The 23,336-nt window shown below is 45.7% G+C and overlaps 1 protein-coding gene across 1 annotated transcript in view; it reads left to right on the plus strand.

Moving 5' to 3' along the window:
- The first annotated feature begins 293 nt into the window (after window positions 1-293).
- LOC134360080 (hemicentin-1-like) overlaps window positions 294-23,336 on the plus strand; it is a 425,813-nt gene continuing 402,770 nt past the window's right edge. The window contains exon 1 of the mRNA XM_063074161.1: window positions 294-556. Within this exon, the coding sequence (XP_062930231.1) occupies window positions 325-556 (232 nt within the window). The 5' untranslated portion in view covers window positions 294-324. The remainder of the gene's footprint in view (window positions 557-23,336) is intronic.

Genomic DNA, 23,336 nt, shown 5'->3' on the forward strand with positions numbered 1-23,336 from the left:
CAGTTCTACTATTCCCGATTGCACCAACGCCCCAATAATCTGCCATCCCCTCGTTTCCACCCCCTCCCCGGCGGCTTCCTAGCATTCCCGCGGTTTTCCTTCATTCCCATTCCCACCCCTTTGGCTTCCGTGTGCCTTTTGTCTCTGGTTTCAAACCAGTTTAAGTCCCCTCCTTGGCCTCTCATTCATCTATTCCTTCCACTCACCCGGCGGGCACTAGGACCCGGGGAAGAGAACGGCGGAGTTGGGAAGTTTTTGGGAAGTCTTGGATCGCACTGACAGGGCTCCGGAGAGGCTGCGATGAGCCGGGAATAGTGTCCGCTCATGGCTCTCGGTCTCTGGCTGTTGACCGTGTGCTCGCTCCCGCGGCTGGCGGCCGAGCCCAGTTCCCGCTGGCAGGCAACCTCCACCCTCGCCTTCGTCTTCGATGTGACCGGCTCTATGTACGATGACCTGCTGCAGGTCATGGAGGGGGCGGCGAAAATCCTGGAGAGCACCTTGGGCAGACCCGGCACCCCCGTGTCCAACTTCGCGCTGGTGCCTTTCCACGACCCAGGTGAGGGAGGCTCATAATGGAGGGGGGCTACTGGAGGCAAGGAGGTAGACTGGGGGAGGGAGGGCGATGGAGGGCCATAGAGAGGGGGGAGAAAGGGGAAAGAGTGGAGGGAAGGAGGGAGAAATGGGGGAGAGAGGGAGGGTGATAGAAGGAAAAGGAGAGGAGAGGGTGAGAGGGGAAGAGAGGGAGAGGAAGGGAGGTTGAGGGAGGGAAAGAGAGGAAAGAGTGGGTAGGTGGAGTGCAGGGAAGGAGGGAGAAATAGGGAGGGAGAGAACATGATTGAGGGAAAAGTTGTGGAGAGAGTTGGAGGGAGGATAATGGAAAGGAAAGGGGGAGAAGAGGCGAGTGAGGGGATGCTGAAGGAGGGAAGGAGTGGAGAGTGATCGAGTTTAGAGGGGAAGGGAAGGTCTTTGATGGAGAGAGAGTTGGCGGGAAATGAGGGTGTGTCAGTGAGGGAAGGTTGATGATAAAGGGGGAGATGATGGTGGAGGAGAGAGGCTGAGGGTGTGGGAGAGAGGAGGTTGGACGGACACGAGAGTGAGGACGACTGAGGGAATGAGTGACTGAGAAGAGGATGAAAGGGCGCATGAGGCACGGCTGTACGGGGAGAAGAGATTTCCACTGGATTGCCATGCCTCGGGGAGATGTGGCACACTCGGTCCCTGCCCCATCAGCTCCCACATTTCCTCCTGAAAGTTTGAATGAACAGGGCGCGATCGGGCTGGTCTGATCGCAGACAGATTTAAAACTAGATTGCTTTCCCACCTTTTTGAATGAAGCAGTAAAAAGTTAACGCTTTCGGGAAAATGTTTGCAATGGAAAGCAATCGGCAAGATCACAATATTTCCTTAGACGGTAGAAGAATTGATTAAATCTTCTTCCAGGCACTTTTATGCCTCGCTTAGGTTGTATTTCTCAGGATATGGTTCAGCCGATTATTTGCTGCTCGCGTGATGGTTCTTTCAGTTAAAGCCCCTGACAGGGCTGACAGAGATTTTGACTAAGGTGAAGCTGGGGGAGGGTGTAATCAAACATGCTCGTTTCAGCAGTCGGGGTCTTTTGAGAGCGAGAAGGAGCCACGTCTGGTCTTTTTCTTTAGTAGTTCCCGCTCCCCGTGCTCACGGATATTGTCTCCTCAGTTATTCTCAGTCTATCTGTCGGACCAGCTCAACAGCCTCTGACCGTCTGTTTGCAGCTGCATTTCCAACACTCCCCCCACCCACAAAATTTCTTCAGCCTGTTCTGGTCTTCCCACCCTTCCTGCCCTCTCGCACAAAGTTCCTGATTTTTGAATCAGGTTTTCTAGCTCTTCCGCAATGCCCAGAGTACTCTGACCAGTACTGCCAGAGGCATTCTGTGAGACTGTGTGCGGAGTAACCAGCTCCGCTTCATCGCTACAAATTTCCGGCAGCCTCTGACTGGTCCACCATGTGCCTCCAACAACTGCAAATGGATGTCACCAAAATTGCATTGGCTCCGTTCCTCTCTCTATATCTTGTGAGAGTTGGAAGTCCTTTGGAACATTGTTAGCTCTGATGTTCTTGAAACCCATTCCAATTATTTCTCATCTCAGCACTGCTTTTGGTAATATTATCCAAAAAACGTGTGCACTATCCACGACCTCATTTGACCCCTTCAACGTCCACAAACTGGCCGACTATGTGTGACACCTAGCCTAGTGTGACCAAAAACTCGCTCCAACTAAACAGGGAAGATGGGAGATGCGTTTTCCCGTGGCTCTCACAAACTCAGATGAGCGAGGGGGAACGGAATGCTTGTGTCCCCGCTGCCGTATTTGAACGGAGTTGAACCTGGAGCTTTCTTTTCAGGGCAACTTGAAGAGCACATAAAGGTATCTTTGCAACATCTTCTGACTCTGATGCTGTTCACTTACTGCTGAAACCCTGGTCCCCCATATATAGCACAGAAATAGTCTTGTCCAGTCCATGCCAAACTATTAATCTGTCTAGTCCCATCGTTCTGCACCCGGACCAAAGCCTTCAATATCCCTCCAATTCATGTGCCTATCCAAATTTCTCTTACATATTGAAATCAAACCAGCATTCATCACTTTCACTGGCAGCTCATTCCACACTCTCACTACCCTCTGAGTTGAGAAGTTCCCCTTAAACATTTCGCCTTTCACCCTTCTGGTTCTAGCCTCACCCTACCATTAACCCTATATGTACCCTTCATAACTTTCTATACCTCTGTCACATCTCCCCTCATTATCCTCCACCCTTGGAATAAAGTCAAAACCTATTCAACGTTCCCCTATAACTCAGGTCCTAAGTCCTGACAACACCCTTGTAAACTTTTCTCTGCACACTTTCAATCTTTCCTGTAGGTAGGTGACTAGAACTGCACATATACTCCAAATTAGGCATCACATTCTCGATATATTTTGTACACTGATCTCCCTAATTCTACTCTTCGAAAATAGGATTGTTTGAAACTCTGCTACCTGTGTGATACAATTGTACAGTTCCATTCACCAGATGCCCTGCTTGTTGGTTGACTTTTGATTTTAAAGCTTTCTCATTGTGTCAAATTCTACTTTCTGTCCAGCCTTAATGATTAGCTTAATAACCCATTGTAGCTTCTGCACATCTTCAATATCTGCCAGATCCACCTTTGGCTGTACCTTCAGCTGCCCCGTCCACAAATTAACCTTCACCCCCATAACCCTGCCAAATCCATTCCCCTCCCTATCTCTCTTTCCTCATTAAGACATCCTTTAAAATATTCCTCTTTGGCCATGCATTTGATCAAAGGCATCACTTCAATGAACATAGAACAGTCCCTTCACTCCACAATCTTATGCTGAACTAATTAAATTAGTAATCAAATGACCAACTAAACTAATCCTTTCTGCTTATACAACATCCATATCCTTCCATCTCCCTCTCATTCATGAACACATCGAGATGCCTCTGAAAAGTCCCCAGTATCTATCTCTGCCATCAATGCTGTAAAATGCCTTTGACATTTTTCTCCCTGTTATATAGAAATATGAGATACTGAAACCCTATCTCAGATGTTCAGCTGTCTATTTGCCCTTGAACTAATGGCTGCAGCACATACTGCCCGAGGCATCTTTGCCCATCTTCCCTTCCCAATGTACTTTACAGATTTCATCAGTTCAAGGGGACGATGTTAATTTTTGGTGCTGGAAGTTGCACAACTCTCTCCTCCATTGGTCGCTAAGATTCCTAAGTAGTGGAATTGGATGGGTCGGACTAATTGGACATTTGCCAACAATGGCACAAAACATAATGGGTCACATTACTAGATTTACTGAATGATGTGATATGATTTATTACAGCTGGAGGCAAAAATATAATCATAGTGCATTCAAATCATCTCTAGATACCATCATGGTGATGTTAGATAGGTTTGTACAATTTGGTTTAAAGCAAAATTATCCTTGATCTGTGTGTGCCAGCTTTCATGTTCATTAATATTTTTCCAGACAGATATTTGAGGGGGGAACATGTAAAATTAACAACAGAGGATGGCTCTGTGGTTAGCACTCTTCCCTTTAAGTCAGGAGGTTGTGAGTTCAAGACCCACCATGGAAATTTACAGTCATACAGCTATTAAGCCCGGAAAACAGGCTCTACAGCCCAACTCAATTTGCTCGGCAGAATAATAGCCCAGCCCGAACTAGATGGGCCGAAGAGCTTGTTTCTGTGCTGTAGTGCTCTATGACTTGAGGGAATATACACTGCAAGAGTTGGATGTTGCTTTTCTAATCTAATAATTGTTTTGGAGCTTGTCCATGTCCAAGAGGAGATGACATTAAGATCTCATGTGGTGCTGATAGTTTGCTTTAGAGCACCTTAGTTCCATAAACTGTCCACTTGATTCTTGAGCTTGTTGTGTAAGGATGCACTGTGTAACATGCGCAGTGCAGCAGAGGGTAGGTGTAGCAATGTGTATGTGTTAACTGCAACTGAACCAATGTAGCATAATTAACAAGAGGTTGGCTGAACACTAAATTTGGTTTCCAATGAAGGTGCTTAATTACTGCCCGTTATGCTGCTGGCATCTAGGGTAGCAATGAAGGTCCTCTAACTCTGGCAGTGTTCAGGGCTGCTGTCAGTCATGCAAGTCTCAGGTGGAGGCTCAGGAATACTGATGCCTCCGATGTAGTGTTGCTGTTCTTCATTGCTGTTTCCATAACAACTTTGTTTTACTGGTCAGGATTGTTAGCCCTGAGCTGAACCCCTGAACCTGGAGCACTCTCAGTCTGGCCTCTACCCTTTGACCTGTTTGGCATGGGTGACCCCACCAAGAGCCAAAGTGTAAAGCCCTGACTCCAGCCAACATAGCCCTCTGGGACTTTGAGGCACGCAAGCCTCCAAACCCTATGACAAGGTTGTGGTCCTCTTTGAGGTATGAATGTAATTAAAGAGGTATTTATGTTGCAACCACAATGTGGGCACGTGGCCAAGTGGTTAAGGCATTGGACTAGCGACCTGAAGGTCATGAGTTCGAGCCCCAGCCGAGGGAACGTGTTGTGCCCTTGAGCAAGGCACTTAATCACATATTGCTCTGCGACGACACTGGTGCCAAGCTGTATGGGTCTTAACGCCCTTCCCTTGGACAACAATGGTGTCGTGGAGAGGGGAGACTTGCAGCATGGGCAACTGCTGGTCTTCCATACAACCTTGCCCAGGCCTGCACCCTGGAGAGTGAAGACTTTCCAGGCGCAGATCCATGGTCTCACAAGACTAACAGATGCCTTTATGTTGCAAACAGGTCCCTGATCACAGAACAGGAGTGATTCAGTAGTCATTCAGCACAGAGCAACTGCCAAAGGATGGTGAGGGGTGGAATATTTGCCTCCCAACCCCATGCCAGAAATGGGCCCGGTTAGCTCAGCTGGTTAGAGAGTGCTACTGATAATGCTAAGGTCATGGGTTTGATCCCTGTACAGGGTGGAATGGCAGTGTAGCGGTTAGTCAACTCTTTACAGTGCCAGTGACCAGGGTTCAGTTCCTGTCACTGTCTGTAAGGAGTTTGTATGTTCTCCCTGTGACCGTGTGTGTTTCCTCCGGGTGCCCCACATTCCAAAGACATATGGGTTAGTAGGTTAATTGGTCACAGGGGTGGTGTGGGCTTATTGGGTGAAAGGGCCTCTTACTTTGCTGTATCTCTGAAAAAAACAGCCTTCACAGTTCAAAATTTTCTTTTGTAAGCAGGTTGCTTTAAAAAAAAACTTGCTGCTTTATCAGAACTCGATTTTAATCTGATAGGGCTATTTTCAAAAGTTGCTAATTTTTGGAGATTTCGATACGCTCTCATTCCCTAAGAGTCAGACTGGTCCAATGACTCTGCTCCATGCTGAGATCTCACTCCCACCATTCAGAAGTCTATGTGCACCAGAAGGTCTAGTGGAGACCACATCACTACCAGTGGAAGTTTCTTCCTAATGTACAGTCTATGAGATTCCAATCTCCCATCATTGAAGGTCAGGGCTGGTTGAGCAACGCCTTGATTTAAAGTCCTTGTTGTGAGCACGATGATGGAAGCCCCAGTGATGCACCCATCTTTCAGCCGCAAGTTATTCCTGTTGGAGACTATCAGTTCAGCAACGTGTTTGTGTGGTGTTTCTGAGAGCTTAGCACAGGAAAGGCTGATATTTTCTCTCCAAAATGTCCTTATTCATATCCATACTTTAACCTCTAACTTTATTTAAATATAAATCTTTATTCTAATTATTGAATGGTGTTTTTTGTTGCACGTCTTGCCCTGATCAAATCCTTAAAACATGTGAATGTACACTCACTGACCGCTTTATTAGCTACACCTGCACACCTGCTTCATTAATGCATATATCTGATCAGCCAATCATGTGGCAGCAACTCAATGCATAAAAGCATGCAGACATGGTCAAGGGGTTCAGTTGTTGCCCAGACCAAACATCAGAGTGTGGAAGAAATTTGCTTTAAGTGACTTTGACAGTGGAATGATGGTTGGTGCCAGATGGGGTGGTTTCAGTATCTCAGAAACTGCTGATCTCCTGGGATTTTCATGCACAATGATCTCAAGAGTTTATAGAGAGTGGTGTGGAAGGCAAGAAACATCCAGTGAGTAGAGGTTCTGTGGGTGAAAATGCTTTGTTAATGAGAGAGGTCAGAGGAGATTGGTCACACTGTTTCAAGCTGACAGGAAGGTGAGTGTAACTGAAATAACCACATGCTATGACAGTGATGTGCAGTATGTGCATCTCTGAATGAATAACATATCAAACCTTGTCGTGGATGGGCTGCAGCCCCAGGAGACCACTCTAGATTCCACTCTTGTACCTAATAATGTGGCCACTGAATGTATATGGCGAATGCCTCTGATCCTTGATTCTTGAAGAGGGAACTCTGGAAAAGAAAACATAACTCAATTTCTTTTTTCCAAAAAAAAAGTCTAGGGAATTGTGAAAACTGCAAAGAACAGAACAGAAATAAGACTGAGGGATGACAGAGTGCATGTGTAGGTTGTGTTGCAAAGGGATCAGATTACAGAGAAGCCAGATTATTTTAAATTCAATTAGATCAAATTCATTTAAAATGAAATGTGTAGCAGATGTTTTGTTTTTAGTTCAGCATGAACAAACTTCATTCACTGGAGGTGGGGACAGATGATGAGAGAGTTGTAGACAGACTACATTTCAGGGGGTTCCTGGGCAGGACCACCTCTCATGGGATGCTTTGAACTAAATGAGGCTATTAGGCAGTTGAAGCCTGACAGTAGGGAATTTTTCAGAATCGTCCGCGATTAGAAAGACAGGTGCTGGCAGATTTCTCAGTGTTTTTTTGTCCTTTCTCGCCCTGCTTCATTTTTTAAAAGCTGTTCCTAACTTGAGAGCAGACACTGTGAGCCGCTGATTATTGGATTCGCAAGTCCACAATGACTTCAGTGTTTGCAATTAAGTACACACTAAAAGTGAAGGGATCTTAAGTCACTACTAAATGAACTGACTTGCGAGGGATCTGGAAGCAATAGAAAAGCTCGAGGAGGCAGATCTCCTGGGAGTTATCAGTGGTGGGACAAATCCAGCAGCTGTGGCTCGCTGGCAACATTTTCACCTCTTCTTCGTCATAAAGCTATAGATTCAAGCCCAGGGAAAATAGCTGAACACTCCAGCGCAGTATTGAGGAAGTGCTAAAGGACTGGTGGTGCTGTTATTTCAGTACTGATGTTGAGTAAGAAACAATACACTCCTTTAGAGAGAGAATGAGTCACATTGGCCATGTGGATACCAAATGCTCTCCATTTCAACAGCTTGTTAATCAGGTATGCCAACCTTAGAACATAAGACATGGGAGCAGAATTTGGCCATTTGTCCCATCGGGTCTTTCCCACCATTCTATCATGGCCGATTTATTATCCTTCTCAACCTGCCTTCTTCCAGTAGCCTTTGATGCCCTTACTAATCAAGAAACTGTCAACCTCCCAATAACTTGGCCTCCACCACCACCATGGCAATGAATTCCACAGATTCATCACCCTCTGGCTAAAGAAATCGAATGAGTGGCGATGGAACGTGCAACAGTACAGGACAGTAAGCACAGTACAGGATCTTCAACCCAAGATGTTGTGCCAACCATTTTTCACCCTCCACTTTAAATATACCCAATGACTTGGCAATGAATCCCACAGAATCACCACCTTCAGCCATTGCCATTTCCACGCCAGGCTGTGATGCAACCAGTCAGCAGATCCTTCGCCGTACCTCTACAGAAGTTTGTCAAAGTTTTCGATGACATGCCGAACCCTCACAAACTTCTTGGAAAGTAGAGGTGTTGCCACGGCAGTTACGTGCTGGACCCAGGGCAGATTCTCTGAAATGATAGCACTGAGGAAATTAAAGTTGCCGACCCGCTCCACCTCTGATGCCCTGGTGAACTGGACCGAAGGACTTGTTTCTGTGCTGGACGCGTCCGTGGCTCTAAGCTGCAGGATCACAGGCCAAGGGAGAAGAGCTGGGGAATTGCGGGAACTCATGCTATTCACTGGAGTCCAGTGGTGGAGCTTCAAAGGCAAAACTCAGATAAATGTCTGCTGGGTCACTCAGGACCTGCACATTAGTTATTAATTTAATTTAGAGATACAGCACCAAAACAGACCTTCTGAGCCCGCACCACCCAACTACACCCACGTGATCAACTAACCGTCTCTGGCATGTGGGGGGACACCGAGGCACCCAGAGGAAACCCAGGAGGTCATGGGGCGAAAGTACAAGCTCCTTACAGACAGAGAAAGGAACTGAAACTGGAGCACTCAGAGGAAACCCATGCAGACACAGGGCAGGAGTGCAAACGCTTTACCGGCACAGGTGGGAATTGAACCTGGGTCACTGGTGCTGTAAGAGCATGCCACGCTACCATGCCGCTCCAGAAGTCCACGCTCCGGTTGTTACTTCAGAGCGGGGCTGGGGAAAGCGCAGATAGTTCCATGAGCCAGTTGAAGGTTCCTCGAAGGTTGCAAACTCTGGAAATTCAACATCTAATCAAACTAGAAGGGCAGGTCAGTGACACTGGTGTAGTGCTGCTACCTCACAGCACCAGTGACCAGGTTCCTGATCGGTACTGTCTGTGTGGAGTTTGTATGCTCTCCTCAGACTCTCCGGATTCCTCCCTCATTCCAAATCCGTGCGCGTTGGCAGGTTAACAGTCTATTTCCCTCCACGGATGCTGCCTGACCCACAGGGTACCTCCAGCAGCTTGTACTTCTGTGGCCCAGGTTCCAGCGCCTGCAGTCTCCTGCGTCTCCAGCAGGGAATTAATCTGGGGAATAGCGTGAATGGGTGCTCGCTAGTTGGTGTGGACCCAGGAGGGGAAAGCACCTGTTCCCTTGCTGGATGAGACTCTAACAAAAAGCACAAATTACTAGAGTAAATAAATGAAAAATATATAGGCTGATACCAACTAAGTTACAGGGTTTGCTTCTTTCATGATGAGGCCACATTCAGGTTGGAGGAGCAACACCTTATATTCCATCTAGGTAGCCTCCAACCTAGGCCTCCTGTCCCATGATCCTCTCGTATCCCTTTTGCCAATCAACTGTCCAGCTCTTGGCTCCATCCCTCCCCTTCCTGTCTCCTCCTATCATTTCGGATCTCCCCCTCCCCTTCCCACTTTCAAATCTCTTACTAGCTTTTCTTTCAGTTAGTCCTGACGAAGGGTTTCGGCCTGAAATGCCGACTGTACCTCTTCCTAGAGATGCTGCCTGGCCTGTTGCGTTCACCAGCAACTTTGATGTGTGTTGCTTGAAATTCCAGCATCTGCAGATTTCCTTGTGTTTGAGCCTCCAACCTGATAGCATGAACATCAATTTCTTGAACTTCCAGTAATGCTCCCCCTTCACCATTCCCCATTCCTGTTTCCTTCTCTCCTCACCTTATCTCCTTACCTCTGATACCATCACCTCCCTCTGGTGCTCCTCCCCCTTCCCTTTCTTAGTGATCTTCTGTCCTCTCCTATCAGTTTCCCCTTGCCAGTTCTTTAGCCCTTTCGCCAATCAACTCTCCAGCTCTTTACATCACCCCCTCCCTTCCTCCCGGTTTCACCCATCACCTGCCACCTTGTACTTCCTCCCCTCCCCCCACCTTCTTACTCTGACTCTCCTCTTCCTTACCAGCCCCGATGAGGGGCCTCGGCCTGAAACGTCGACTGTTTACTCGTTTCCATAGATGCTGCCTGGCCCGCTGAGTTTCCCCAGCTTTGTGTGTGTTGCTTCCAGGGAAGTTGTCAGCTGGGGAAGGGGGGCACTGGTCACAACCCCAGACATTCCCCTCATGTTCTATCAGTGCTTGGGGGAGAGCTTATTGCCTCCTCTGGTGTGGCCCCTCCAACAACATGGTGTTCCGCAGAAGCCGGCGTGGAGTAGGATTTAACTCACAGGCTTCAACTTGATCTGAGGCGGCTCTCAGGCGAGTGAGACAACAGACTGCGTAGCTCCAATTTTACCTCTCCCCAGGTCTCATATTACTTTACAAAGGGGCTGGACTTCTATTCCTTGCGCGTTTTCATCTCTCTGGAGAGAAATTATTTATCCTTGGTTGAACTCAGCAATATTGCCCAAAGGCTATCAAGTGAAATCTCATGAATATGGATCTGACATAACCAATGTTATTCAATTCTGACTGATTGCATTCCTCAGCTGATAATTATTTCAGCAGGACTGGAATCCATTTGTTCTTTGAGGTATTCGATACATATCTCATTCCTTTATTTCACTTTTTTTTTATCAGCAGGTATCGGTCCATTTCCTTATTTGAAATAACATGTTGTGAGGTCCCCTTGCTCTATTCCTATGAGGGAAGTATTTCAGAATTAGGTTTAATATCACTGGCATATGTTCTGAAATTTGTTATTTTGCAGCAGCAGTACAGTGCAATACACAATAAAATAGCTATTAATTACAGTAAGTATTCTGGTTAATTGGGCCGTTGATTAATAAGGGCAGAAGCTTATCTGGTACAACTCCTAAAGAATAAAAACTAATCAAAATAATAGGTGGGATTCCCTTTGTTTATTTAGGACACTGTGCTGTGTAATTGGTACAGGAAACTGTTGCCGAACAGTTTCTAACTACCATCAGTCACATGCGCTTGTGTGGCCGTTAGACACTACACCGAACAGTTTTTAAATAGCATCAGTTGCGTGTGTTTGTGTTCAAAAACCAGTGATTTTTGTCACTGACAGTTGGCAAGAAATAAGCAGTAAGACAATTTAGAACTGTTTCGCTCACCGTGATTTCAAGCGTTCAGGGTTGGAGATACCAGAAATGGCCAGGAGTGACAATGAAATGTTTTCACTACTTCAACAGGTTAGGAAATTGAAGGTAACAACAATCATCTTGAATATTCCAATGAAAAAGAAGATTTGGAGGATGCAATCATTGAAAGCATTGTATGAAAGCAGTCCATTATCTGCACTAGGTGTCAGGGCTGATTTTGGTCATTTACAGTCAATCAAAAGAACACGGCAGCATATACTGAATGAATTCCCCAATCAATAACTATGAGGAACTAATACACAGTTTTATACTACTGCAGAAGTACTGGTAGTGTTCTACTTTGTTCTGTATTTCATTTAAATACATAAATTGTTACTCAGTTAAATGGTCATTTGTCCTTTTTATACTTTTATAACTATTTCCATGAAACTTCAGCTAGCTGAGGCAGCTGCTTATTTGGACCAAAATAAACTGGTCCTGATGTGTCGCAATTAACTGTATGGAGCAATTTAAACCAACTAAGTAGTGTAAAAGGAGGGTGACAAAATAGTCAGGGAGAACCAATGTACCAGGGTTCATTGTCTTTTCAGAAATGTGATGGCGGAGGGGAAGAAGCTGTTCCTAAAATTTATGTTTCTACTGTATCAGAACGATTATGATGCTCAACGATGCAAGCCACTAGTGAGAAATTTAGTCAAAAGTTCTGTGATTCAAAGTTGTAGACCTCTCCTCCAAGAGGACCACAAGCTTGTCGTTGGGTTTGGAGGCTTGCAGGCCTCAACGACCCAGAGAGCTATGCTGGCTGGAGTCAGGGCTTTGTGCTTTGGCTCTTGGTGGAGTCATCCATGTCAAACGAGTCAAAGGGTAGAGGCCAGACTGAGAGTGGTCCACCAATTCTCCAGATTCAGGGGTTCATCTCAGGGCTAACAATCCTGACTGGTCAAAACCATTGTCACGGAAACAGCAATGGAGACAGACAGAGATGGAGGACCTTCATTGCTGCCCTAAGTGCCAGCGGCGTAATGGGCAGTAAGTAAGCTGTTGACCTCTAGTATTACTGGTTGATTTAAGCTGCTCTTTCATTTACTTTACATAACTGGTATATAGCATTGCATTTCTGAAGTATTCCTTGAGTTTTGCACACTAATTGTCCTTTAAAAGAATCACTTACATAGTTCATGAAATTTGTTATTTTGTGGCAGCAGTAGAGTACAAGACATAAAAATACTCTGCATTACAGTAAGATAATCTAAATACGTTACTTAGAAGTATAGTAACTGAGTAAATGTCTTTTGATTAAAGTGATAATGAATAACCAAGTTGCAGTCAACTCTGGCCCACAAAGAGAACAATTTAAACAGCAAAGTATCATTCCATTTGATGCTAAAAAGAGATTTTTAAAAAGTTGCATCTTCCCAATGGTGTTAAGTATACACTGAGCAAGAACGCCAATGGAGCAGTGGAATTAAACATTTTTTTGGAGTCATATTAATAATGCTACATGCTGGGCAACTTACAGTGGGGAAGCTGATTCACTGCGTGATCAATCGGCCGCATATACACTTGCCATATTCTCACAATCGATCCGATGCCATTCACCTGGTATTTTCAGGCTTTTGTTATTTGTGCATTCTAATCACCATCACACTCCGGGCTGCAGAGTACATTGGAACATTCTGATAGGAAGGTGAAGGGTTCTTTGTCGTTTTATTTCCTCTTTCAATCTAACCATCAAAATCTTTACACAAACAGGAGAAAACCTGCAGATACTAGAAATCTGAGCAACCCACACAAAATGCTGGAGGAACTCAGCAGGCCAGGCAGCATCTAGGAAAAAAAGTACAGTCGCCGTTTCGGGCCGAGACCCTTGGGTCATGGGTATTGCTCATTCAGACCATCTGCCCCTTCTTAATGGATCTTACTTTGTCTTTAACTCACCGTCCTTCCCAAACTCCTATAGATAGATGGTGGAGAGTATATTGACTGGTTGCATCACAGCCTGGTATGGAAACAGTAATGTCCTTGAATGGAAAATCCTGTAAAAAGTAGTGGATACAGCCCAGTCCATCACGGGTAAAGCCCTCCCACCATTGAGCTCATCTACATGGAGCACTGTTGCAGGAAACCAGCACCCCCACCACTCAGGACACGCTCTCTTCTCGCTGCTGCCATCAGGAAGAAGGAACAGGAGCCTCAGGACTCACACCATCAGGTTCAGCTGTGTACATACATCTACTGATACTTCTGGACACATCTTCAGTGATGTTCCTGGAATCATCGGGTGTTTCGGGTCTTTCAACATCATACAACCTCCTCCAGGTGACCCAGCCGGGGCTGATCAGACCCCGGCTTGTGTCCAGATGGCTAGCTACTTATGACTCCATGGCTCCCCTCTTTTGAGCCACAGCCATCTTGAGGCCCTCTCTGCCGCATCGGTGGTACTGCGGATGGCTCTCCTCTTCCTCTCTCCCTCGATGCCCAAATTGCTGAAGGCTCTAACTAAGGAACGGGCTGCAAATCCCTACAACCAACCTCCACTGGGAGCAGCTTCCTATCAGCCCCTCCCTCCGCCATTGCCTCCAGAATTTGGTTAACATCTTCATCGAACTGCTTCCACAGTGAGGAACAGTTATTACCCCTCAACCATCAGACTCTTGAACCAGTGAACAACTTCACTCAACTTCAATTGTCCCATCACTGACCTGTTTGCGCAACCTATGGACTCATTTTCAAGGACTCTTCATCTCATGTTCTCTGTATTTATTGCTTATTTATTTATTTATTATTATTATTTCTGCTTTCTTTTATATTTGGAGGGTTCATTGTCTTTTGCACACTGATTGATTCTCCATCCTGTTGGGTGTGGTTTTCATTGATTTACTGAGTATGTCTGCAAGAAAACAAATCTCAGGGTTGTATATGGTGACATAAATGTACTTTGATAACAAATTCCTTTTTGAACTTTGAGATCATCATATCTTTCAGACCTTAAATTTCACAATAATTTTCAAAGTTCAAAGTAAATTTATTATCAAGGTATGCACATGTCACTGTATACTACCCTGAGATTCATTTCTTGCAGGCATTCGCAGTAGAACAAAGAAATACAATAGAATAAATGGAAAAACTGTATCTTAAACTTCCGGTTTCAGATGGTGCTACTGAAGGCGGAGGACTGGTGGTTTGAAAGGCAAGAAGTTCGACTGAAAACATCATTAATAACACGTTTTCTGAAGTAAATTGTGGTAAACTATCACCACAGACAATGAGGAGGTGATCGAAGGCGAAGCTGATTGGAGGGATGGGCCGTGCTGGTGCGTTACAAAGTCAAAGTGTAACATGCTCGAGACGGGGTTGGAGTGAGCAATTCAGAGAGGAGAGTCGAGGCAGGGTGTCAGGGCCAGAGGCGAGGATCTGGCTGATCTCACTTGCTGTCTCGCGATGTTCACTCCTCTCTCTGTGGCGCTGAGGCCGCGAGACTACCCTGGCTGCTGTGCTTTGTGTTTGCGAGCTTCGTGGTGACTTGCCCCAATAATATGATGAACTGAGACTGAGGCTTTGGGCCTACCTTGAGCTGCTCCAGCATTTGGATCTAAGGACCCAGTTTGGTTCAGAATGCTGCTGCTCACTTCTACTGTTGGCATGATTGGTGTTATTTTCTCTTTCTCTGTGCATTGGGTATTGACCTTTATTTGGTTCTTTCAGGTTTCTTACTTTGTGGCTGCCTGTAAGCAGACAAATCTACTACTACGTCGACTCAGGCCTAGGGGGCCAGCATCGGGCACGATGACAGACGCTCCACTTCTCCCTCTCCCTCATCAGTGTGTTCAGTTCATCTACATTAGCCGCGCCACTGTTTTCTAGGAGTGTGTTGACCATAGTCTTGGAAGGGCGCCCAGGGTTCATCCTCCCGTGCTTGGGCTCCCATATGACGACTAGGCTGGCAGGTAGCTCGGGGTGGTGTAGACAGTGCCCCACTAGTTGCAGTCTTCTCGCCTCGATTTTAGTGGAGAGCATCGGTCGGTTGTTATAGAGCTCGATGTTCGTCATGTGCTGTTGCCAACCCACGTCAAGAGCCATCCGGAGCATTCATGTATAGCAACCATCTAGAGATTTTCGCATCGTCTTGGTGAGTGTCCACGCCTCACATCTGTACGTGAGAATGGACTCTATGACTGCTATGAAAATCCTCTTTTTAAGCCCTCTGGTCAGGCTCGACTTCCAGATTTCCAGACAAATCTGAAGGCTGTATAATTTACACATACTTTGATAATAAATGTACTTTGAATCTTTGAACAAAGACTGACAAACAACCAAAGTGCAAAAGAAGACAAACTGCAAATACTAAAAAGAAACAGATAATAATAATAATAATAATAATAAAAAATAATACTGAGAACATGGGCCCTTGAAAGTGAGCCCATAGGTCGTGGAATCAGTGCAGTGCTGAGGTGAGTGAAGTTATTTATCCATGCTGGTTTAGGGGACTGATGGTGATGGGGTATTAACTGTTCCTGAACTTGGTGGTGCCCCCTGGTTCTCATCACATCACTATTAATTGATACAACAACTACAGAGAAAATACCCAGAGAAATGGGGTCCCATTAGTAGTTTCCAGAGCTCCATTAAACTCACCAGGGCCTTGTTTCTCATGCTGTCTTCAAACTCACCCAGTTCACTGGGAAATTGATCAGGCTGCTGTGTAAAATTTAACAGAAGCAGATGAAAAGTGTGTTGGTGCTGAGTTTTGTAGAATTACATTAATTGCCACCTAAGCCTTTCTCATTGTCTACCCTCTGTAGTTAGAAGGTCAGTAATAAAAATTATGAGTCGGGAAGTCAGATGCACAAATATGTATCAGCAATTGTGTAAAGTTTGCAGAAAATGTCTATGAGTGGGATTTATTGCAGGAAGGGTGTCGGAGATCCAGTAGTGTAATAAAACACATTCGGATATTAAACTTGCTGAGATACTGGTCGTGATAATGTCCGCTGATAATTTTAAATTGTTCTTTTGGCATTGTGTCTCCTACTTTAATGTGGTGTTCGCTGCGGCGCGAGTTGATTGTGGGTTCAAGTTCATGCTTGAGCGATAAAATCTGGGCTGTCAAGCTATGATAAAACAACCTGATGGAGGAACTCAAGTTCAATGGTCGTTCAACCATACATGAATACAGCCAAATGAAACTTCTTTACCCCAGGGCCAAGGTGCTAAACACAATACCAACAGTCATACACAGCACAAGCCACATACTGTATACTGTAGCACATAAAGGATTGCAAGCACATCTAAGATACAGTTACACATAAAAACTGTACTGCAAGATCCTGAGTCAATGAATACTGCAGCAGTCTGCATTCAAACACAATACAGCTCATCTTCTGCTGAGAAAACGCTGGGGGCAGCACCGATTCCAGATTTGATGCCACACCACACTGCTCTGACTCTCACACCTCTCTCCTGGGCAGCTGTAAGCAGGCAACACTGCAGCTTGAGGCCTGGTCCTTGCTGCAACTGAAGAGCCACCGCTCGCCCGCTGTGCACCAATAAACCAGTGAATCAGACTTACAGCATTGCACATTAACAATGTCCAACAGGTTCTTGCGATCACAAGAAGAGTGGCTAAGGCAATTATATGCTGTTAGACCTGCTCCTCGCCTTTTTGCACTGACTCCTTAGTCACCTCTGTGATGCACGCAGCAGCGTGATCCAAACTAAGTTTCTTCAATTTCTCCACCGACTGATGGGGTAAGACCAGCAGTAGTTGAAGCTCTTAAAGTCCAGCAGGGTCTTGTGATCGTAACAAATACATTAAAATAAGTCAATAACTCCTTTGATTGGCCCCATAGAAGCTTCTGCGATCGAACGCGCCACCATCTTACTGGACCACAGCGCATCAGGCGCCATCAGTAGAAGCAAAGGGTCGGCCAACATTTCAGGTCAGGGTTTCGCGTAAGGATCAGAATCTGGTTTATAATGAAAGGGCTAGGATGAAATATCGCTGCTGTCCTACCTTCTTTATAGCTGCATCAATAGGTTGGGACTGGGTTAGATCGTCAGAGATCTTGACATCGGGGAGCTTAAAACTGCTCACTCTCTCCACGTCTGATCCCCCTGTGAGGATTGGTTCGTGTTCCCTCGAGTTACACTTCCTGAAGTCCATAATCAGCTCTTTGGTCTTACTGACATTGAGTGCAGAGTTGTTGCTGCGACATCACTCCAATAACTGGCATATCTCACTCCTGTACACCCTCTCATCTCCATCTGAGGTTCTACCAACAACGGTTGTATCATTAGCAAATTTATAGATGGTATTGGATCAGGACTGGTCTGAAAGCTAAACACCCTTTTCCCATTCTAGATGCTGCCCGACCCGCTGGTTCCCTTCGGCAGCATATCTTTTAGTATAGTTTGTCAAAACAAACTTTATTCCATGAATAAACCGTGCAATGCCTTTACATTCTTACATTCAGAGTAAGAATCAGAATCGATTTATTATCACTGAGCTGAGTCGTGAAATTCAAACTCAAGAGATTCTGCAGATGCTGGAAATCCAGAGCAATGCATACAAAATGCTGGAGGAACGCAGCAGGTCAGGTAGCATCTATGGAAATGAATAAACAGTCAACGCTCCGGGCTGAGCCTCTTTGTAAAATGTATTGTTTTGCGGCACCGGTACAGTGCAATACATAAAATATACTATAAATCACAATAAAAACATATAGTACAAGATATTAAATAAATCGTGCAAAATGAGAACAAAAATAGTCAGGTAATATTCATGGCTTCCTAGTCCATTCAGAAATCTGATGGTGGAGGGGAAGAAACTATTCCTTTCCTAAAATGTTGAGTGTGTGTCTTCAGGCTTCTCTGCCTCTTCTCTGATGGTAGTAATAAGAAGAAGGCATGCATGTCCTGAGCGGTGGTGGTTCCTAATGATGGGTGCCACCTTTTTGAAGAAGTCCTTGATAGAGGGGAGGCTATCGTCCATGATGGAGCTGGCTGAGGTTACAAGCCTCTGCCATCATTCTTATGTTCATAGACAATGCATCAAGTATAGAAAAAGGAGAAGATGGGGTCGTGACGCAGGGCGCAGTGGCCACTCCGGTGATGAATATCTGTTATCTGTTAAGTAGGGTGCCGTGAACACTTCTGATTTGATGGAGACGGACGTGAGAGCACGGAGGAACATCTGGTGAAACTTCTGAAATGCCTGTTTCCCTGCCGCTGCTACTGCGTGATCCGAAATCTCCGGAGGGGAAGGCCCTGAGTCCTCGGCTTACTTGTTGCTCAGCGGCTGGGGCAGGGTCAAAGCGCTTGGCAGAGATGGTGCTCGGTGTCGGAGGCGCGAAGTTTTTGTACAGACTCAGAGTCGGCTATGGTCGGGTGCTTCCAGGATGCTGCATCGGCAAGTTTGCTGCGCTGGAGGTTCATGGCAGGGAGAGTTTTTCTTCCTTCTACTGTCTGCGTGAGATGTTGGGGCTATCAGAACTTTGAGACTTTTTTTTACTGTGCCCATGGTCTGCTCTTCATCAAATTACGGTATTGCTTTGCACTGTTGTAACTATATGTTATAATTATGTGGTTTTTGTCAGTTTTAGTCTTGGTCTGTCTTGTGTTTCCGTGATATCACACTGGAGGAACATTGTATGATTTCTTAATGCATGCATTTCTAAATGACAATAAACGAGGACTGAGTGTCCTCATAAACTAATCTCAAAAAAAGTAGTAATCTATTATATTTCTTAAATCAATAGCATTGTTGCCACTGATGTGGTCCTTTGAGTGGTACCCTACTACAGTAATTGAGAGGATTCCTCACCCAGCCTGGCCCCTCCCTGTCTAGTAATGGTAATGGTAATGGTCTAGTAATGGTCCTCCCCCACTCTGCTGCACCAAGCTTCAGTACACCCCTCAGCATGTATTCCTGCAGCTTGGAAAGTGCCGACTGACCGGCAGCATTTCTCTACGGACATCTCAATGTGCCGGCAGACCATCGAGTTTCGGGTCGACCAAAGGCCGTCTTTCTCCGAGTTGACGATCTGCCAGCAGGACTCGATGTCTGTCTCCATGTACGTCCCTGGGAACAGCCCGTAGATCAGAGAGTCCTCTGTCATGCAGCTGCTTGAGATGAATCGCGGCACAAGGCCTTTCATTCTTTCCTCTAGTAGTTTGTTCTTTGCTCCAGATTCCAGCAACTGAGATCTCTTGAGTTTCCCCAGTACTGACAGAGGAATGCACTCCCAGTGGAACTGTCTTTCAGATGAGTTGTGAAACCAAACTCACGAACTAGATTCCAGGACATTGTAGTGACAAAGACCAGAAACATTACTTCGGTGTCCTGATCAGGAAATGTCGATTATCCAATATTACTAGGAACAAATCTTATTTGATCATTATTACTCCTGGGAGTTTGACATTTGCATATAGGGCTTTATTGGAGTTCAAAAATTAACGTTTCATTAGCTGTAAACAGCTTTTGGATTCTCAGAGGCGTGAAGGATGTTATAGAAATAGAAATGTTCCTTCTCTTAATCCAAGTAGATGGACTAACACAGTCAAACATTGAAGGCCAGTGATGAGGATGGGTGATCAAGGATACTGTATCTGTGGATGTCAGGCTGTCCCAGGCCAATGGGTTCTGGGATTGGATGTCAACGTGAGCAGAAGGCATGAGGAAGTATGAGGGCTGGCGAGTTAGTGCGCCCAGAGTCTGAGCCTGCAGTTCAGGCTCCCGTCATCGGCTAGTCTAGGGATCAATACCGAAGATCGGACCCTGAAGGTCGATGAGAAGTCTGGGCATCAAAGTCTGTTGGCAGAAGCCTAGAGGCTGGAGACTCTGGAGACTGGAGACTGGAGGTTGGAGGCTGGAATTGAGACTGGAGGCTAGACATTGAGACTGGAGATGGACATCGAGAAAGGAAGCTGGATATTGAGACTGAGGCTGGAGATGGCCATTAAGAACTGAGGCTGGAATTGAGACTGGAGGCTAGACATTGAGACTGGAGATGGACATTGAGAATGGAAGCTGGACATTGAAACTGGAGATGGACATTGAGACTGGAGGCTAGACATTGAGACTGGAGATGGACATTGAGACTGAGACTGGAATTGAGACTGGAGGCTAGACATTGAGACTGGAGATGGACATTGATAATGGAAGCTGGACGTTGAGACTGGAGGCTGGACATTGAGAATGGAGATGGACATTGATAATGGAAGCTGGACATTGAGACTGGAGGCTGGACATTGAGATTGGAAGCTGGACATTGAGACTGGAGGCTGGATATTGAAAATGGAGTCTGGACATTGAGACTGGAGGCTGGAATTGAGATTGGAGTTGGAGGACTGTCCGTGTATGTGGATAAGTGGGAGGGAAAGGGCTTGTTTTGTTTCTTGTTGTGTTCAGTTTTGCTGTGTTCTGTGCTGTTCCGCTGTGGGCATGCTAAGTTGGCACTGGAATATGGGGACACTTGCAGGCTGCCCTCAGCACATCCCTATGTGAGTTGGCTGTTAACACAAACAATACTTTTCACTATATGTTTTGATGTATGTCTGATAAATCAATCTGTATCTGAGTCTAAACCATTGGGTGGTAGAAGCTCTCAATTACGTATTTTGTACAGGTATTGCTATCAATCCTTTCCAGCCTTACTGTGTTAAACATAAAATGAAGAACCTTCTGCATAATTTGTTACTTCCAGGATTCTCCTGGGTGGATTGCTGTGGGTCGGCAGAACTGGCCGTGAGTTTTGAAACCGGTTTAATGGTGAGGAAAAGAAATTAGCTGAAGCCTCCAAGATCCACTTTGTTCCTATCCCTCTTGTTGATATGTGCTTCTTCATGGTTATTGAATGGGAATGAGGTTCTTGGCTAGAGCTAAGTCATTTGTTCATGTGCATTGCTTTGGAATGCATTCGAGCAGTAGAAGAGAGACAGTCTTGTATTTCTCCAGCGCTTTTAATGACCTGTTTGTAAAGTGCAGTGTTTTAGTAATGCTCAATAATTGATAAATACTGGCCAGGACACAAAAACTATCTCAAGCACAACCAAAATGGCAAAGGAGATCAGCAGGTCAGGCAACATCTGTAGAGGGACATGGACAGTCGATATTTGGGGCCGCGACTTTTCATCTGGGTGGAAACATCGGGAGGAGATAGCCAGGATACCTAACTACACTGAGGTAGTATGATTGTTAAAAAAACAGAGTGCAGAATATTGTGTTACAGTTACAGAGAAAGTGCAGTGTAGGCAGACAAATAGAGTACGGGGGCCTTGATGAGGTAGACTGAAAGAGCAGAAATTTATCTTTCAGTGTATAAGAGGTCCGTTTCGGAGTCTGATAACAGCAGGATAGAAAATGTCTTTGAGCTGGTGGTACGTGTTTTCAAGGTTTTGTATCTTCTGCCCAATCAGAGGGGGGAGAAGCGACGGTGACCGGAGTGGGAGTTTGTGAAGCACAGTTTGGTTTTAATAAGGGACTTATTTGACTGTATCAGGAATTTAAATTGGACCTTTCGCTGGTGTCCTGTCGCTCAGTGTGGGTTCCAAAGAGAGGAATGCCTTCTCCCTCTTTGTGCACAATCTCCAACTTTGTCCAAATAACCGAGTCGCTGCCTATTTCTTTCATTATTGAAATGGAAATCGTCCCTTCCCCCACCCCCCCATTCCTTCCTCCCCAAAGGCAGCAGCAGTCGAGGTCTGCAGTGAAATAGCTAGGATTACAGCTCAATGCCCTTTGGCTGCTGAGATCCATAAATACCAGGGGCTGAGGGTGTTGAATACCCTGGTTTACCGTGGTTGCATCCTCATTATTTCCAGCATTTGTATCACAGTCTCTGCATTCCCGTCCACCCCCCCCCCCATAACAATCATGCTGCTTTCTGTGTAGTCTGGTGAATGTATTGGACATACTGACCTGCTGACCTGCCGTTTCAGTTGGAAATAGGGATTGAAACATTTCTGCAATGTTAAACACGTACAGATCACCGTCTGGTATGAGGAGGCTAATGCACAGGATCGAAATAAGCTGCAGAAAGTCATGAACTCAGTCAGCTCCAACACGGGGCACTGGCCTCCGTAGCATCCTGGACATCTTCAAGGAGCGGTGCCTCAAAAAGGCGGCGTCCATCATTAAGGACCCCCATCACCCAGGACATCCCCTTTTCTCATTGCTACCATCAGGGAGGAGGTACAGAAGCCTGAAGGCACACACTCAACAATTCAGGAACAGCTTCTTCCCCTCTGCAATCAGCTTTCTGAATGGACTTTGAGCCCATGAATACTACCTCACTACTTTTACTTATTTAGTTTAACTATTTAATACACACTTACTTACTCTCTTTCACAGTTTTCCTATTATTATGTATTGCATTGTACTGCTGCCGCAAAGACGACAAACTTCATGACATAACCCGGTGATATTAAACCTGATTTTGATTCTGATCTGGATTCCGATGAATCCTGCCCTCCTTGGTTATCTCGTGTCTCTCTGGCCCCTCTCTGACTGTTCCTGTTGCGCATCTCCTCCTTCCCTCTTCTGCTATGACCCTTCTTGTGTGGTGCACTGACTTACATCTCTGGGGTGTCAGAGCTCTGAGGTCAATTCCAGTCTCTGTACGTTCTCCCCCTGGAGTGCTTGGGTTTCCCCCTGGTACTCTGGTTTCCTCCCACGGTCCAAACACGTACCGGGTGGATTAATATGTCATTGTAGAATTGTCCTGTGATTAGGTTAGAGTTAAATTAGGGTTGTCGGGGAATGCTGGGGTGGTGCAGCTCGAAGAGCCTGCTCCACACTGTATTTCTAAATAAATAAAATTTTAAAATTCCAGAGGTAACCAGGTTAGTACGTTGTGGGCATGGTGTGTCAGTGCTAGGAGCATGGTGCCCCCAGCACGTCCTCGAGTTTTGCTGGTCACTTTATGCTTCAATGTACACGCCACAAGTAAAGCTAAACTTTAAATCTTTATTGCCCCGCAATTCGTGGACAAACTGCGGTGTACTGGGAAGAGTGTGCTGCTGCCTGCTGTGGACGCAC

The sequence above is a fragment of the Mobula hypostoma genome, chromosome 21 (assembly GCF_963921235.1).
Source record: "Mobula hypostoma chromosome 21, sMobHyp1.1, whole genome shotgun sequence".
NCBI classification, from domain to species: domain Eukaryota; kingdom Metazoa; phylum Chordata; class Chondrichthyes; order Myliobatiformes; family Myliobatidae; genus Mobula; species Mobula hypostoma.